This window comes from Podarcis tiliguerta (assembly GCF_965153285.1).
Source record: "Podarcis tiliguerta genome assembly, chromosome: 11".
NCBI lineage: Eukaryota > Metazoa > Chordata > Lepidosauria > Squamata > Lacertidae > Podarcis > Podarcis tiliguerta.
Window position 1 is genome coordinate 47324253 of NC_139544.1, and position 15619 is coordinate 47339871.

The 15619-nt window shown below is 44.3% G+C and overlaps 1 protein-coding gene across 1 annotated transcript in view; it reads left to right on the top strand.

Moving 5' to 3' along the window:
* The first annotated feature begins 1103 nt into the window (after positions 1-1103).
* ADAMTS12 (ADAM metallopeptidase with thrombospondin type 1 motif 12) overlaps positions 1104-15619 on the top strand; it is a 120222-nt gene continuing 105706 nt past the window's right edge. Inside the window, exons 1-2 of the mRNA XM_083402623.1 lie at positions 1104-1336; positions 3997-4358. Coding sequence (XP_083258749.1) covers positions 1210-1336; positions 3997-4358 — 489 coding nt within the window. The 5' untranslated portion in view covers positions 1104-1209. The remainder of the gene's footprint in view (positions 1337-3996; positions 4359-15619) is intronic.

Consider the following 15619-nt stretch of genomic DNA (forward strand, 5'->3'; position numbering starts at 1 on the left):
GGAGGCGGCGTTCATAAAAATTAATTTAATAACAAAAAAAGAACTGATACCAGTCCCCTCGCTAACATTACTGGGGATACGAACAACGCATTGGATAAAGGATTGGCTCAATGTTTATTTTTAGGAGCCAGGATGGTTAATGTAAGAAAGGGCAAATATTCAGAGGGGTTAAATAAGAATTCATCCTACAGTCAAGTCTGGTCCATTGCTATTGCTGAAAATTTAACTGAAAATTCATGGTTTAGTAAAAGGCAAACAAAGAAGGATTTGTTTTCAATCATGTGGCAATATATATATATATTATATATAAATGATGTCCTCTATTACATATCATGGCAGCAGACCTTGTCCCTGGGATGAGGGCCACAAGGCATGAGCTGGAAGCAGCATTCTTTAATACCAGCTGTGGTTTTTTCGTTGCGAGAAAACTGCACTCTGCACATGCTCAAAGGCATTTTTTCTTATGCCACTGAGTCTTGGCATTGTCTAAATCCTGGCTAAAATTAAACCCTGGTTGTAGTTGCTTGGGCACACAGCCGGACATCAGAACAGTGGATCACTTTGCTCGGTTCTGAATTGTTCTGGAGCCAGAACATGCCGTTATCATATAAATGGTATTTTCACTTGGGCACTGAAACCCGCACCTCCCTCGCTCATGCTCTTTGTGCAAATGCCTTTCTATTTTCCAGCCCACGTTATAACATTCTGGGCAATGCAGAAAGCGCCTGATGGCTGAAATCCTGTGCCCACTTTCCCAGGAGTAAGATTTGTGCAACTCCGTGGCACTTCCTTCTGGGTACATAGGCTTAGTGTTTTGTGGGGAAGAGGAACCTGCCTGTTTTATTCTCTTCGGGTTCCTCCAAACCCAAATAACTCAGGAGCCAGCAGATAGATACACAAGCAGAGAAGGTTTGCTTATGCCTCCCAGTTCCACTACATGCTCATCTCTGGGCAAAAGCGGGAATCCCTAGAAACCGCTTCCTCGCTCCACCAACACCCTCCTTCCCCCTCTCTCCAGAAACCAGACACCAAGACTCCTAAGCACTCCCCTTTTCAGGAAAAGCCGCTCTGCCTTTTCTCTCCGAGAGAATTTTCTTTTCTCTCCCCGCTCTCTTTGTGCATTAATTTCCACAGCCCTTGGCCATGCAACTTGACCGTTTTCTTTCAACTAGGCATTGAAAGAGGCGCTCAGTTTCCTGCAAATAAAACATGCCATGTATTCAGAGAAACTGGCTCGCCAATGTTTCCTTCTGGGTCCACTTCCTTAATATCCAGGCGTTGTGCTATGGTAGGAATCCTCCACCGGGCAGATTTGTCTTTCCAGACAAGAGGCAAGGTCAGTCGATTCTCTTGTTTTTAATTAAAGCGGCTCTTGCATTTAGCGTTTGACAACGTGGCATCTCTCTCTTCCCCTCTCCACATTCCTCATCTTGTTGTAGAAAAGAAGGGCCTCGCCTGTAAGCAAACCTTTTGTACGAATAAGCTTTAGCCACTTCAGCATTTGCAGATCTTCATGACTTTACGAATTATTATTATTATTATTATTTTAAAAAGAAAACTTTAATGCCGTTTTGTAAACCGTTCCCCTCTCAAGCTGAGCATCTTCCCTGGCACACTCTGAACATGCTGTGAGCGGCTGTTCGCAGTCCCACAAAGAACAAGGCTGGCAAGCTAAAACCAGCGACGAGCAACGGCAAACTTTCTTGCAAACAGACAGCTTGCAACGCTTCACCCCTGCCCGAGCTGTTACAAAACGGGAGGCAGGCGACTGTGGATTATTTGTCCTGAGATGGACTGCTGCCTCCCTCCAGCAGTGACTGAGGGTGGCTGGTTTTGAAAACTCCTGTAACGAACCGGCTATTGCTGCCCTTTTAATGTCCACAGTTCAAAGAATTGTAGAGTTGGAATGGGACCCATGGGTCATCTAGTCCAACCTCCTGCAATGCAGGGATTTTCTGTTCAAGGTGGGGCTCTCAAACAAATATCAAGTATCGTAATTCTGCTTGTACCGTCACTCCCCTTCCTATTACTCAAAAGAAAGACTGAAATGGGCATTTGGTAGCTACAGGGGCATTTGGTGAGGTTACAGGGAACTAGGCAGAGGGCCTTCTCGGTAGTGGCGCCTGCCCTGTGGAACACCCTCCCTTCAGATATGAAGGAAATAAGTAGCTATCTTATCTTTAAAAGACATCTGAAGGGAAGCTTTTAATATTTAATGCTGTATTGTTTTTAACACTTGATTGGAAGCAGCCCAGAGTGGCTGGGGAAACCCAGCCAGATGGGCGGGGTATAAATAATAAATTATTATTATTATTATTATTATTATTATTATTATTATTATTATTGCTGCATAAGAAGACAGCATGTGACTGGGGAGTGTGGATTCATATGGAAGGACCCTGTCATTTAGGGCCACCCTGCAAGGGGAAAAAAATTACCTGAGTTATTGTGCATCAAACAAATTTGCATTGTCTTCTGCTTTTTGTTCTTAACCCATTTTCTGTTGCTGGAATATGTGGAGCTATGCTGACATTGGACTTTATTTCTGACATTTTCACAGGCACTGCTTAACCAGGCATGTCCAAAGTCTGTTTGGGGGGCCTAATCCGGCCCCTGCCGGTCGGTTTAATTAAAAAAAAAAAAAAAGCTCAATAACGTCAATCAACAACTTCGGTCGGCCCTCACACATGTTCACTTCATCAAATCTGGCCCTCTTTGAAAAATGTTTGGGCACCCCTGGATGCAGTTCCAAACTGTCAGGGACTGGGCAGAGGAGGAATGGTGGAAAAGAAGACAGTTCAGAATTACAACATGGGGTTGAGGGAGGTCACAGCTCAGAGGAAGATGAGGGGGAAAACTGGGAAATAATGGGAGAGGAGGAAGAAGATGCACCAGAGAGGCGACAGCTGACAGACACAGCGTCTTTAGAAAGCATTCCAAGCCCCACCTCTCCCAGAACCCGGCGAGCATTGAAAGTAAGAGAGCAAAGAGCTTAGAGGCAGAGGGCACTTCTCAGCACTTGCAGTGATGACGCATGAAGGGAGAGAGGGAGAGGGTGGAAACTCACTCGGGGCAACGCCATTATTCCAAGAGGCTTCATTTCCAAGCCTCTCTCTGTGCATATTGTATAAAAAGCAGCTGCTAAGGACTTTCCCTTGCCTTATTCGTTCCTGGCAACATGCCGTGGGGGGGGGGGGGGAACTGGATCCTCTGCTGCCTGACACAAACCACAGGGGCTAGAAACTTACTTTTTTAAAAGGAAGCAAGATGAGATCCTCTCAAGTTGCTGGATTCTGCCAGTTCTCCAATTCGTAGATATTTTTCCACCGGTGCAAAATTGTGAAAGGCACACAACATGCCATGCGCAACTTAATGTGATGGGAAGGGTCTATTCCAGGAATGTGGAAAGCGTAGCCCTCCAGATATCATTGCATCCTAGCTCCCATCAGCCCCACCAGCACAGCCAGCAGTCAAGAATGGGGGGAGCTGCAGTCCAGTAGCCTCTGGATGACCCCAGGTTCCCTATCCGTGCTATTTTCCTCATTCTCTCATGGAACTAGAACTCATTGGCACCCAATGATGCCGAATGTTAGAAAACTCAGGAGAGATAAAGGAAGTCCTTCCTCATTTAGTACATACCGTATTTTTTGCTCTATAAGACTCACTTTTTCCCTCCTAAAAAGTAAGGGAAAATGTGTGTGCGTCTTATGGAGCGAATGCAGGCTGCACAGCTATCCCAGAAGCCAGAACAGCAAGAGGGATTGCTTCTTTCACTGCGCAGCCATCCCTCTTGCTGTTCTGGCTTCTGAGATTCAGAATATATTTTTCTTGTTTTCCTCCTCCAAAAACTAGGTGCGTCTTGTGGTCTGGTGCATCTTACAGAGCGAAAAATACGGGTAGTTAAACTATGGAACTCGCTGCCACCAACTTGGCTGGCTTTAAAAGAGGGTTGGGCAAAGGTGAAAAGCTCATTTTCCTGCTCCTTTTCTCCCCTAGATAATTTTATCAAAACGTTGCAAGACTACCAAGTGGTAAGCCCAGCCAAAGTCGATGCGGCCGGGCAGTTTCTGTCTTACAATTTGCACCACCATGCATCCACAGTCAGAAGGAAAAGAGACATCAGGAGGAAGGACAGCCAAGTGTATTATAAGATTAAGCACAAAGACAAGGACCTGTTCTTTAACTTAACCCTCCATCAAGGATTACTGTCCAATAATTATATTCTGGAAAGGCGATCTGGCAACTATTCCCGTGCAAAGATGGTTCAGCGTTTGGAAACTTCGTGCCACCTGACTGGGACAGTCATGCAGCCAGATTTCAAGACTGGGAAGGCAGCAATCAGCACTTGCAATGAACTAGTAAGTGACCATTACCACGAAATATTTATTGCTATTGGTAATTTTGGGTATTCACAAACCAAAAGCTTCTGGTCCAAATTCAAGAGTTATGCTTCAGGGTGTGGAAGGCAAGATCAATGTTCAGATCTCTTAGCGGGTTAATTGTTTTAATTCATGGCTAAGAATATGGATTAAAGGCCTCTGTGGCTTGAGCTGCCCTTAAACTGATATGAATAATTTACCCTGAAGGGAGTTCACAACTCAGCTTACATGCCATGATAGAAGCTGTGCAAGGCTTGAGCAATTGCATAGTAAATGGTGTTTGCATAACAGTTGCATGGTATGCGATAAACAATTATGTATTTGGTGGTGAGAATTAAGAAGATAAGTATCCTTGGGGTCCAATTCCATCCATAAGTCCATTTCCCCAAACCATGCCCACCTGTGAACCAGGTGACATCATGCTGATGGATAAGTGATGTCAGCTGACAGGCAGAGGATTCAGTTCTGCATTGGCTGTGCCTGCCAGTTCTCCACAGGTAACAGCCACATACAGACAGCAGGGTTTACCCCCACCTGTTATGAATCCTGCAGAGAGTTCAGCCCTGCTCAGTGCTGCTTCACTGTCTCCCCACCATACCTGTGGGCCAACTTTGACGTAGGACTGGGATCGTACCCATCACCTGTCATCAGATGATTGACTGGTGGTTAGTTCTTCCAGCCTATCAAAGTTCGTCCGCTGGGTTGCGGGGAGATAAAGAAGAGTTTGGACTTGATATCCCGCCTTTCACTCCCCTTAAGGAGTCTCAAAGCGGCTAACATTCTCCTTTCCCTTCCTCCCCCACAACAAACACTCGTGTGAGGTGAGTGAGGCTGAGTGACTTCAGAGAAGTGTGACTAGCCCAAGGTCACCCAGCAGCTGCATGTGGAGAAGCGGAGATGCGAACCCGGTTCCCCAGATTACGAGTGTACCGCCCTTAACTAATACACCACACTGGCTCTCCTAAAGATCTCTAAAGATCTGGCCCACCAGACCAGAAGGTTTCCCCTGCTCCTGGCCTATGGGAAATCCACATGTAGGACATGAATAGCCCCCTCGGATTGTCTAAGCAGAATCCCTAGAACCTAGGAAGTATTGGATTTTTGGCTGGGCCCCCTAATCACAAAAGGAAAGAGAAGGCATTAGCAGGCTTGCTGTAGTCTCCAGAATACATGCCCTGAGTGTGTCCTCAAACCTCCCAGCTCTCTTACAACTGCAGATCCAGCTAGGCCAATGTAAACATGTGTGGGACAGCCCCCTGCTCCCACCCCATCAGTGCGGAATGAAAATTCCTTCCTTGGAAACATTACAGGCCTGCAAAATATCCTTTGACTGTTCAGAAACAAAGTCGATTGCATGCAGCAGGCCTGGTATAGATACAAATGAAAGGCTTTCATTTCAGCACATGAAAGAATAATGAAAACTATATGGACAATTTAAAATACGATTTCCTTACATGTGCTGTGCAAATGTGACTATAGGGATATAGTCAAGGAGGTAGAGATTTAAACCCTTGATAGTTATATGTTGGTGCCATGCCGCGTTGTATTTTGTACATTCTAAAGGACTGCAAACCGCCCACATAGGGTGGCATAGGCATATAATGAATAAGTCTGTAACTTGTGTACCCAAGAATTCAATTCAGAGAGACGATGTGAGAGCTCATCAAATGCATGGTTCTAGTAAATGAACAACTGCTGTTTTGTTTGTTTGATTTCTTTGGTAAATAGCGTTTCATTATTTTTTCAAAAACAAAATGTTTTTCTACTTAGCAAAACAATGTACATCAAAGTGCTACAGTAATTGTGTCTTGGAAAAAATAGCCAGTGTGAGGCTGTTTTCAAGGTAATACTTGCCTTCTGCGCCAGACAATTGCAGACAACAACCCACTTACAATAAGATTTTTAATGTTAATGAGTGTGTATGTGTGTGTTATCTGTGCAAGTACATAGACCTGCAGCCTTACACACTTAAGGGGGAGGAAAACACTGAACACGATCAGGGCCAGATTTAGGTTTGATGAGGCCCTAAACTACTGAAGTTAATGGGGCCCTTTATATGTCCAGCTGTCCTTTGTCAACAACAAATTGTCGCTGTTTTTTGTGTTGAATATTTGCTATATGGTAATTTATAGACCTAATAGGTATCTAAAGCCATTTGCACATAACAAAATATGTATTTTATCAAAGTACAGTGGTACCTCGGGTTAAGTACTTAATTCGTTCCGGAGGTCCGTTCTTAACCTGAAACTTAACCTGAAACACCACTTTAGCTAATGGGGCCTCCTGCTGCCACCGCGCTGCCGGAGCACGATTTCTGTTCTCATCCTGAAGCAAAGTTCTTAACCTGAAGCACTATTTCTGGGTTAGCGGAGTCTGTAACCTGAAGCATATGTAACCTGAAGCGTATGTAATCCGAGGTACCACTGTAATTGTTGAACTGAAATACAATTAAGAAGAAGTATATTAATAGTGAAATGCAATTAAGAAGAAGTATATTAATAGTGAAATAATTATTAAGTTCTAACTTAAAATGATTTTTTATTCATAACAAACTTAATAATGCAAACACACTGGCATTTGGCAATAACAAAAGTTCCTTTACAAACACAATTTACAAAGACTCATATTGAGCAAACCAGTGATATTTTAGGGAGCAGGCTAGCAGGTGGGGCCCATTACTTACATCATAGGAGCCTACACAACACAAAACACTGTTGCTGTATGTAGGTTTTATTTTATTTGTTTTTTATCTTATATTTTGGAAATGTACATCCAGGTTTTTTCCCTTTAATTTTTTTTTTGGGGGGGGGGGGCCAAGAGAGTGGGGCCCTGAGCTATACTTTATTTAGCTTATACATAAATCCGGCACTGACATGATGCATCTTATTTCTGCATAAAAATACTGAATGCTACCTTCAGCTCTTCTAAAGGCAGTTTGTTGTGAAACCTGATGCTGTTGGTGGAGATGTTTCCTTCTAAAGGCTAATCGCTCTCCATTTTCACAGATGGATAAACACTGGAAAAGTGATTCATTCTCTGTGGCAAAGGTCACATTCTCCGCCTCTCGGAATATTGCGCCTTTCAGTCGCTGACAGAAATGTAGCTTAGTAGAATACAAAAGCAATCACGAAAATAAGGAAAGCATAAGCGCCACTGAATACAAAAATAATATCATTTCATGTCCCCCCCCCCCTTAGAGAGGAAGGAAGCTGCCCTGGGCTCCTTTGAGAGGGAGGATGGGATATAAATTTAATAAACAAGCAAGCCATCAAACAAATAAAGCTTATGGCAGCCTTTGCAACATCGGTTTCATTTGGAAGAGAGAATAGGGAAGTCTTAGTGGAATATTGCTACCAATCTGTCATTATAAAACAAGGGAGACCTGCAGCAAAATTTTGCAATGTGAAGTGTTGCTTTTCAGGGTTTCTAGCACTCACTAACTTGCCAACAAAGGTCCATATAGTTAAAGCTATGGTTTTCCCAGAGCTGGACCATAAAGAAGGCTGATCGCCGAAGAATTGATGCTTTTGAATTATGGTGCTGGAGGAGACTCTTGAGAGTCCCGTGGACTGCAAGAAGATCAAACCTATCCATTCTTAAGGAAATCAGCCCTGAGTGCTCACTGGAAGAACAGATCCTGACGCTGAGGCTCCAATACTTTGGCCACCTCATGAGAAGAGAAGACTCCCTGGAAAAGACCCTGATGTTGGGAAAGATGGAGGGCACAAGGAGAAAGGGACGACAGAGGACGAGATGGATGGACTGTGTTCTCGAAGTTACCAGCATGAGTTTGACCAAACTGCGGGAGGCAGTGGAAGACAGGAGTGCCTGGCGTGATCTGGTCCATGGGGTCACGAAGAGTCGGACACGACTAAATGACTAAACAACAACAGCAAGCACTCACTAACATGCTGACTCATGTTCATGAGGATTGAAAAATAATAATAATCATGAATTGCTGTGGAAATGTGGAGAACTGCATTTAACATTGGGAAAAAAGAGAGAGAAGCACAGACAACTGAAATTGATAGATTTGTCCATTTCTGGTTCAGCAGGTTGCATATAGCTCCTTACCCCATTTATCTGAACAACAATCCTACAAGGCCTTTATGCTGAGGAAACATGACTGACCCGAGGTCAGTCCTTTATGACTGAGCAAAAATTTGTACTGCGATCTCTCCATTCTAAATGCACACTGGCTTTTCTCCAGTAGACCCCTGATTCCATTGTCTATATGGGAATTGCAATTCCTATGATTCTATTAATGGTCCGTGTCATTCCTTCACATGGGTACAGGATCTATACACTGTGGGAATAACTGAATGGATGAAATAACAGTAAGAAGAGACTGGCTGCTAAGTGGAGAAAATGAGCAAAGTCATGGTGGACTAGGCTGCCCAAATGCTCCCGTATCAATGAATTGAATGAGTAACATAATCCAAAGGATAGCCATGAATAACTGACTTGTATGTGGCCCATTTTGCTGTCGGCATAGAGAAGGAACTCTCCTTTCATTAGCCGTACAGTGGAAACATTATCATCAAGGATCAGTTTACAAATTCAGTAAGAAAATGCTTGGCATAGCAAGCTGTTCAATTGCTGCCAAAAGCATGGAATGACAGAAACCTTCAACACTTGCCAGGGCAAGCACAAAATAGAGAAATCCCCCCCCCCTTCTTGCTTCTCCCCCCACCCAGCCTAAATATGATCTATTTGTCATTGTAGCCCATTCCTGATTCTGAAGTTCTTTGTACCTCATGCTATAGAAATGCAGACTTCCTGCCAGCAATTCCCTTTCTCACAACTCTGTTGCCAGATGTATACCTGCCAACATTCAAAATCTATACATCTCAAACTTTTCTCCCTGTACTCTACAAATTCCTCTCCTAGCTTGTCCAACAGTTTTGGTAGTCCACATGTCTCAACCCATGCTGGACCTAGAGCCAGAGGAATGCTAATATTTTCACTCCTATGTACAAAATAAAAACAAACTGACAGAGTGTTATATATATAGTGGTACCTCAGGTTAAAAACTTAATTCGTTCTGGAGGTCTATTCTTAACCTGAAACTGTTCTTAACCTGAGGTACCACTTTAGCTAATGGGGCCTCCCGCTGCCACCACACCACTGCCGCCAATGACAAAGCATTGCCTGAAGTGTGATCTAGTCAATTTATGGAACATTAATTGTATAATGGTAGAAATGGTTTTATTGCTTATAGAGTTTTTATGAGTGGTTTATATTGTTTTTAGAGTTTGTGTGTTATCAAATTCTCCCTTTATTGTGCACTGCTTTGATAGCTTCTTTACTCAGCTCCGATGTGGAGGTTGCAGCCTGACTAAATATCAGCAATGTGCTGCTGGTACCTGGTAACATCTCAGATACTGGGATAAGGGAGCAGTGACTGATCTGCATTTTTGAAAACATAAAGCCTGGCTGTTACTCAGAACTGTCCCATGCCTTAAGCTAAACACACAGGTTCCTGGTTAGGCAGAGAGAAGAAAAGATAAACGTGGCACTAGAAGAAGAAGAAGAAGAAGAAGAAGAAGAAGAAGAAGAAGAAGAAGAGGAGGAGGAGTTTGGATTTGATATCCTGCCTTTCACTCCCCTTCAGGAGTCTCAAAGCGGCTAACAATCTCCTTTCCCTTCCTCCCCCACAACAAACACTCTGTGAGGTGAGTGGGGCTGAGAGACTTCAAAGAAGTTTGACTGGCCCAAGGTCACCCAGCAGCTGCATGTGGAGGAACGGAGACGCGAACCCGGTTCCCCAGATTATGAGACTACCAGTCTTAACCACTACACCACACTACACCACACTAGGGATGGGTGAATCTGACAGTTTTAATTACTTACTTTTCCGGTCTTTCGTTCAGTTTCCCACATTTCCACATCAGTTTTTGATCATCATCATCACTGAAAAACTCCCTCTGGACTGTAAGACAGGAGAGTGAGAGAGGCCTTGAAGTTACCCACCAACAGTTAGTGGCTGAACAGAAGTCTGAGCAAGTAGACACATAGTTCCTCTGACCACAGTTGCCCCCACTATGATGTGTTGTATTTCTGTTTAAATTCTAGTAACTATTTATAAACCTTGCAATATATATAAAGGTAAAGGTAAAGGACCCCTGGATGACTAAGTCCAGTCAAAGGTGACTATGGAGTTGTGGCGCTCATCTCGCTTTCAGGCCGAGGGAATTGGCGTTTGTCCACAGACAGCTTTCCAGGTCATGTGGCCAGCATGACTAAACCACTTCTGGCACAACATGGCAGAAATCAGAGCACACAGGAACACCATTTACCTTCCTGCCACAGCAGTACCTATTTATCTATTTGCACTGGTGTGCTTTCGAACTGCTAGGTTGGCAGGAGCTGGGACAGAGCAACAGGAGCTCACCCTGTCACAGGGATTTGAACCACCGACCTTCTGATCAGCAAGCCCAAGAGACTCAGTGGTTTAGACCACAGCGTGGATAAGTGTATGCAACAATCAGTATATATTTTTGCCCTCCTTTTTTTAGCTTCTTGAGGGCAATGTGGGGAACAAATGAACCACCAAGCATTCCTTAACAAAAAGGATTCCTTCTGGAGTGTTTTCTCTTATGGGGAGAGAGAATGAGCTGGAGGGTTAGCCTGCGATGCAGTAACCCGGTGCAAAAGTAACATGATAGTCATTTGCATGCAGTTTCCACCTCAGCACAGGATAAACAGCACAGTTTTCAGTCCAGCCCCCTCCCACTTTTTTGATTTATTGAGCTATCTTTGTGTCAATCTGTTGCTCTCTAAGCCTTTCCTGCCTTCATAGAGAGGAAGTCTCTAATCACCCTGTCACATTTATACACCCGCCTTCCTCTCAGCAATGACAGCTTCTCACTGATGGAAGGGAAGACTATGGCAACAGTAAATGCTGACAGTTTCTATGACTCCCACATAGCTCTAAGGCAGGCGTCCAGGGTCTCATTCTGAATCTGAAACAATCCTCCCCAACACCAATAAAAAATTCCCGGTTATCTTCATGTACATGGCCTCCTTGCCAACTATCTTAGTTAATTCATAGGTCGCTGTGTGTCCTCAATTGCTCTGAGGACAAAATTTTATGGTCTCACAGGCGGCATATGAAATAATCAAATCCTGAGCATGTTTCTGTAGTGTAAGGACAGGGGTGTGATTTGAGTGTCATTGTTCAGAAGTGGATACCATACAGCAGAAAAGTATGTGCTTGTCTATACTTTATTCCTGCTGCTATGTTTGTTTTTGCATTAAAAAATATAAGTGATTATACGAATGGATCGTTGGAAGTCATCCAGGTCTCATGGAAAGGGAGGAAAGAGGGAGAGATAAGAGAAGCTCAACTCCCAGAGAAACAGAACCGTGTGTTCTTCTTGGTTCCTTTTCCAATAGCCTTTTGGGCAGCTGGATAGCTCAGCTGTCTGGAATCCTTTGCTTATAAATTCTGAGCTGTCTTGGACGTTTAAATGAGCGAAGAACACTGAGCATGGTGTTCTTATGGAGATGAAACATAAATACATTTTAGGAACATGTAAGGCAGGGCTTTCAAAGGATGATTCACTGCAGCCTTCCCAAACTGGTGTCCTGTGGATGTTTTGGACTATCATTCCCATCGTCCCTGATCACCGATTATCTGGCTGGGGGGTGATAGGAGTTATCTATTGCCAGGGATTTCTGTTCGGTGCGTTGACACTTTGCTGTAAAATAACCAAGAGGTGCCTAATCTTATCAAGGGCCATATTAAGTCATGAAAAACCCACTGGGGACCATAAACCACACACACTCTCATGTGCGCGCACACAGGAAGGTACACAGATCGCCCAGCCCTCCTGGGTGCTCCATTTTAAAAGATCACCCAGTGAGGCTTCCTCTCCACTTCTAGGCCAGTGTAATGGCTGGATTCCTGTGTTGATCCACTATTGATAATTCCAGCCCCAAACATCTCATCATTTCCCTCCATAACCCTCCCCGCCCCCAAAGTAGAGACTAGATGTTTGCTTAAAACATGAAGGGAAAGGAAATGGAAGGGGGAGAGGTAAAAGACAGGTGAAGAAAAGCAGGCAGCAGAAAGAAAGAGAGATGTTCCACCCACTTCTGGTACCCACCACTGGCACATGGCTCTAGACAGATTATCTATGGGAATTACATCCCCTGGTAGAAGAAAGGTTCACCACCTCTAGACTGATATGTAGTTTGCTTTTCCTTAATTGACTTTATTATCATATCTGAAGGAGCGTCTCCACCCCCATTGTTCTGCCCGGACACTGAGGTCCAGCACTGAGGGCCTTCTGGCAGTTCCCTCACTGCAAGAAGCCAAGTTACAGGGAACCAGGCAGAGGGCCTTCTCGGTAGTGGCGCCCGCCCTGTGGAACACCCTCCCACCAGATGTCAAAGAGAACAACTACCAGACTTTCAGAAGACATCTGAAGGCAGCCCTGTTTAGGGAAGCTTTTAATGTTTGATATATTACAGTATTTTAATATTTTTTTGGATGCCGCCCAGAGTGGCTGGGGAAGCCCAGCCAGATGGGTGGGGTATAAATAATAAATTATCATCATCATCATCATCATCATCATAATTTTTTATTGGCATGCCACCTTTCCACAGTTAAAAAAACAATTCTCAAGGCGGCTTACAGCATAACAAGATTTACATAATTACAAAAATCATAAGCAATAAATAAACCACATAAAAAATGCACAACCAAATGGGAAACAATTTCCACATAAATCAAAATATAAAACTAAGAATACAGCATTAATATCACAGTTTTAAATGACATAGGTTAAAAAATAACAGCAATTTAAACAAAAACAAAACAAAATGGAGCCCTCTCTGCCCAGCAGCAGCAGTGGCAGCAGTCCTTTATAGAGCCCATCAGGCCCTGCCCTAGACTAGGTGTTGAGTGGCAGGACTGGGGCCCTCAGGCGCTGAGCAGGGGAGTCCTCCTGGGTGGTAGCTGCAGCAGCAGTTCTTATAGCCTGTCAGGCCCCGCCCTGGGTCAGATGGCGAGTGGCAGGACTGGGGCCCTCAGGCATTTGGGAGATGGATTCTTACTGTGGAGGCAGCCTGTGGGAAGGGGGTGTTTCTGGCGCAATGGGTTAGTGTGTCTGGCTGTTAACCAGAAGGCTGGTGGTTCAAGCCTACCCAAGGATAGCTGTGGGCAGAATCCCTGCTTTGCAGGGATCTGGACTAGATGGATCTCTGGGTCCCTTCCAACTTACAATTCTGTGATTCTGTATTCATTTCCCCCACCCCCCAACTGGAACAGAGGTGGGGAATATGGGTTTCTTGAAATCGGGAAGGCTGATTTCTCTTCTGAAGGTGGTCGGGGAGTGAAGAGGCAAGTCTCCCCCACCCACACTGAGTGGGTGCGTTTCCACTAAGAACACCCCCATGTGCGCCTGCCGTTAATGAAGGGAAAGCAAGACATGCATGCTGAGATGAGCAACAAAGAATATAGTCTAAGAAGAAACGGGAAGCAGAGTTTCGCCGTGTGCGAAACCGAAGCAATGCCCTTCCGGTGCACGTCTTTGCTGGAGACAAAAAGACCAAGCGCTGGGAGGCCCAGCAAGTCAAGCACACCAAATGCGGGAACCGTGGGAAAGCAAGGTTGGAAACCATGCCAGTGCTAAGGGAAGGCATTTGTTTACAAGCACGGTCCTGGCCTTTCACAGCCATTTATGCAGATGAAGGAGCCAACGCATGCGGTGGCATCGTTAGTCACGGTTCACGAAAAGGGTCAGAGCAGAAATAATGGACGCTAAGGGAACTGGAGGAAGCCGCTGACCCAGCAGCCACTGGGGAAGAACCAGTTCAGGAACGAGCCATCACCTTTAGCAATTGTGTGATGCTGCGTCCATTGCCGGGCTGGATCACTTTGGACTATAAGTGGGCAATTAAGGGAAGGGCCATAGCTGAGTGCAGGAGTGCATGCTTTGTGTGCAGAAGGTCGTAAGTTCAATTCCTGGCATCTCCGATTAAAAACGATGAAGTAAGATATGAGTTTCTGGGGAGCACAAATAGGCCAGAGTGCCATGAAACTCATGTTCTGCTTCCAATTGGGGCATCTCATCGGCTACTGTGAGAACAGGATACCGGAATAGATGATCCAGGAGGGCTCTTCTGTTCTTGTGCTCTGCCTGTATGACATCAGACAGAATTATTCCCTCACCGTAATCCTGCTCTTTGTTGTAGGTTTTGAACCAACTTTGAGGGGGGGGGGAAACCTAGTTATGAATACAGTTGTGACTGTATTATAACTTAGCATGCTTAAGAGCTGAGAAGAACAGCTTGCACACAATAAAAGCATTAATTCAAATTGCTCTCTTTCCAAGTATAATCACATGCTGGGTTTTTTGTTTTGGTTTTTTGTTTTGGGTGCTCTCCACTTCATCAAACACTTTTTGTTAATGACGTGGAACCATCACGTTGCAGAACAGCTAATTTGCATAACTTGTCTGCTCTTAATTTCATGTGTTGCCTTTCATTTCCTGACAGGTCTTTGTGTCCTAAGTTTTTTTTATAAAAAAACAAACAAACAAACAAATTGCAATTTCTTTAAATGAGAATGTAGCCTAGGAGAGGCTGTGGCCATGTTTTTGTCTGCGTTTTATACTGAGTCTCAACAGGCAGCTGCCTATAGAAATTAACTCTCTGTGGAAATCAATGCATAATCATAAGTGCATTTATACCACTGTGCAAACTCAAACCTCTCTCCTTCCTCTCTCCCTCTTCTTTGGCGATCACTCATAGCTGAGTAAGATTGTCTTCCATAAACACGGTTTAACCGTGAGTCCGTAAGTGACTGTGGAGGTCAATTCTAGATCCACACGTCCTTCCACATTGAGGACATACTTTTACATGGTGAGCATTTGCCAAACATGCCTTCCTCTTAGTGTGTTTCTCCCTTTCGTCCTGAGTTTGAGCGTCTTCAGAACCCATGACATCTTTAGTAAAGGCTGTTCTCTGACTGGAGCGCTTGCAGGCCAGTGCAGTTGTCAGTGTTTATACTACATTTTTAAAGATTTGACTTGAGACAGTCTTTGAACCCTTTTTGTTGACCACCAGCATTATGCTTTCCATTTTTAAGTTCAGAATAGAGTAGTTGCTTTGGAAGATGATAATCAGGTATCCGCCCAACATAACCGGTCCAACAAAGTTGATGTTGAGGAATCATTGCTTCGACACTGGTGATCTTTGCTTATTCCAGTACACTGGCATTTGTTCACCTG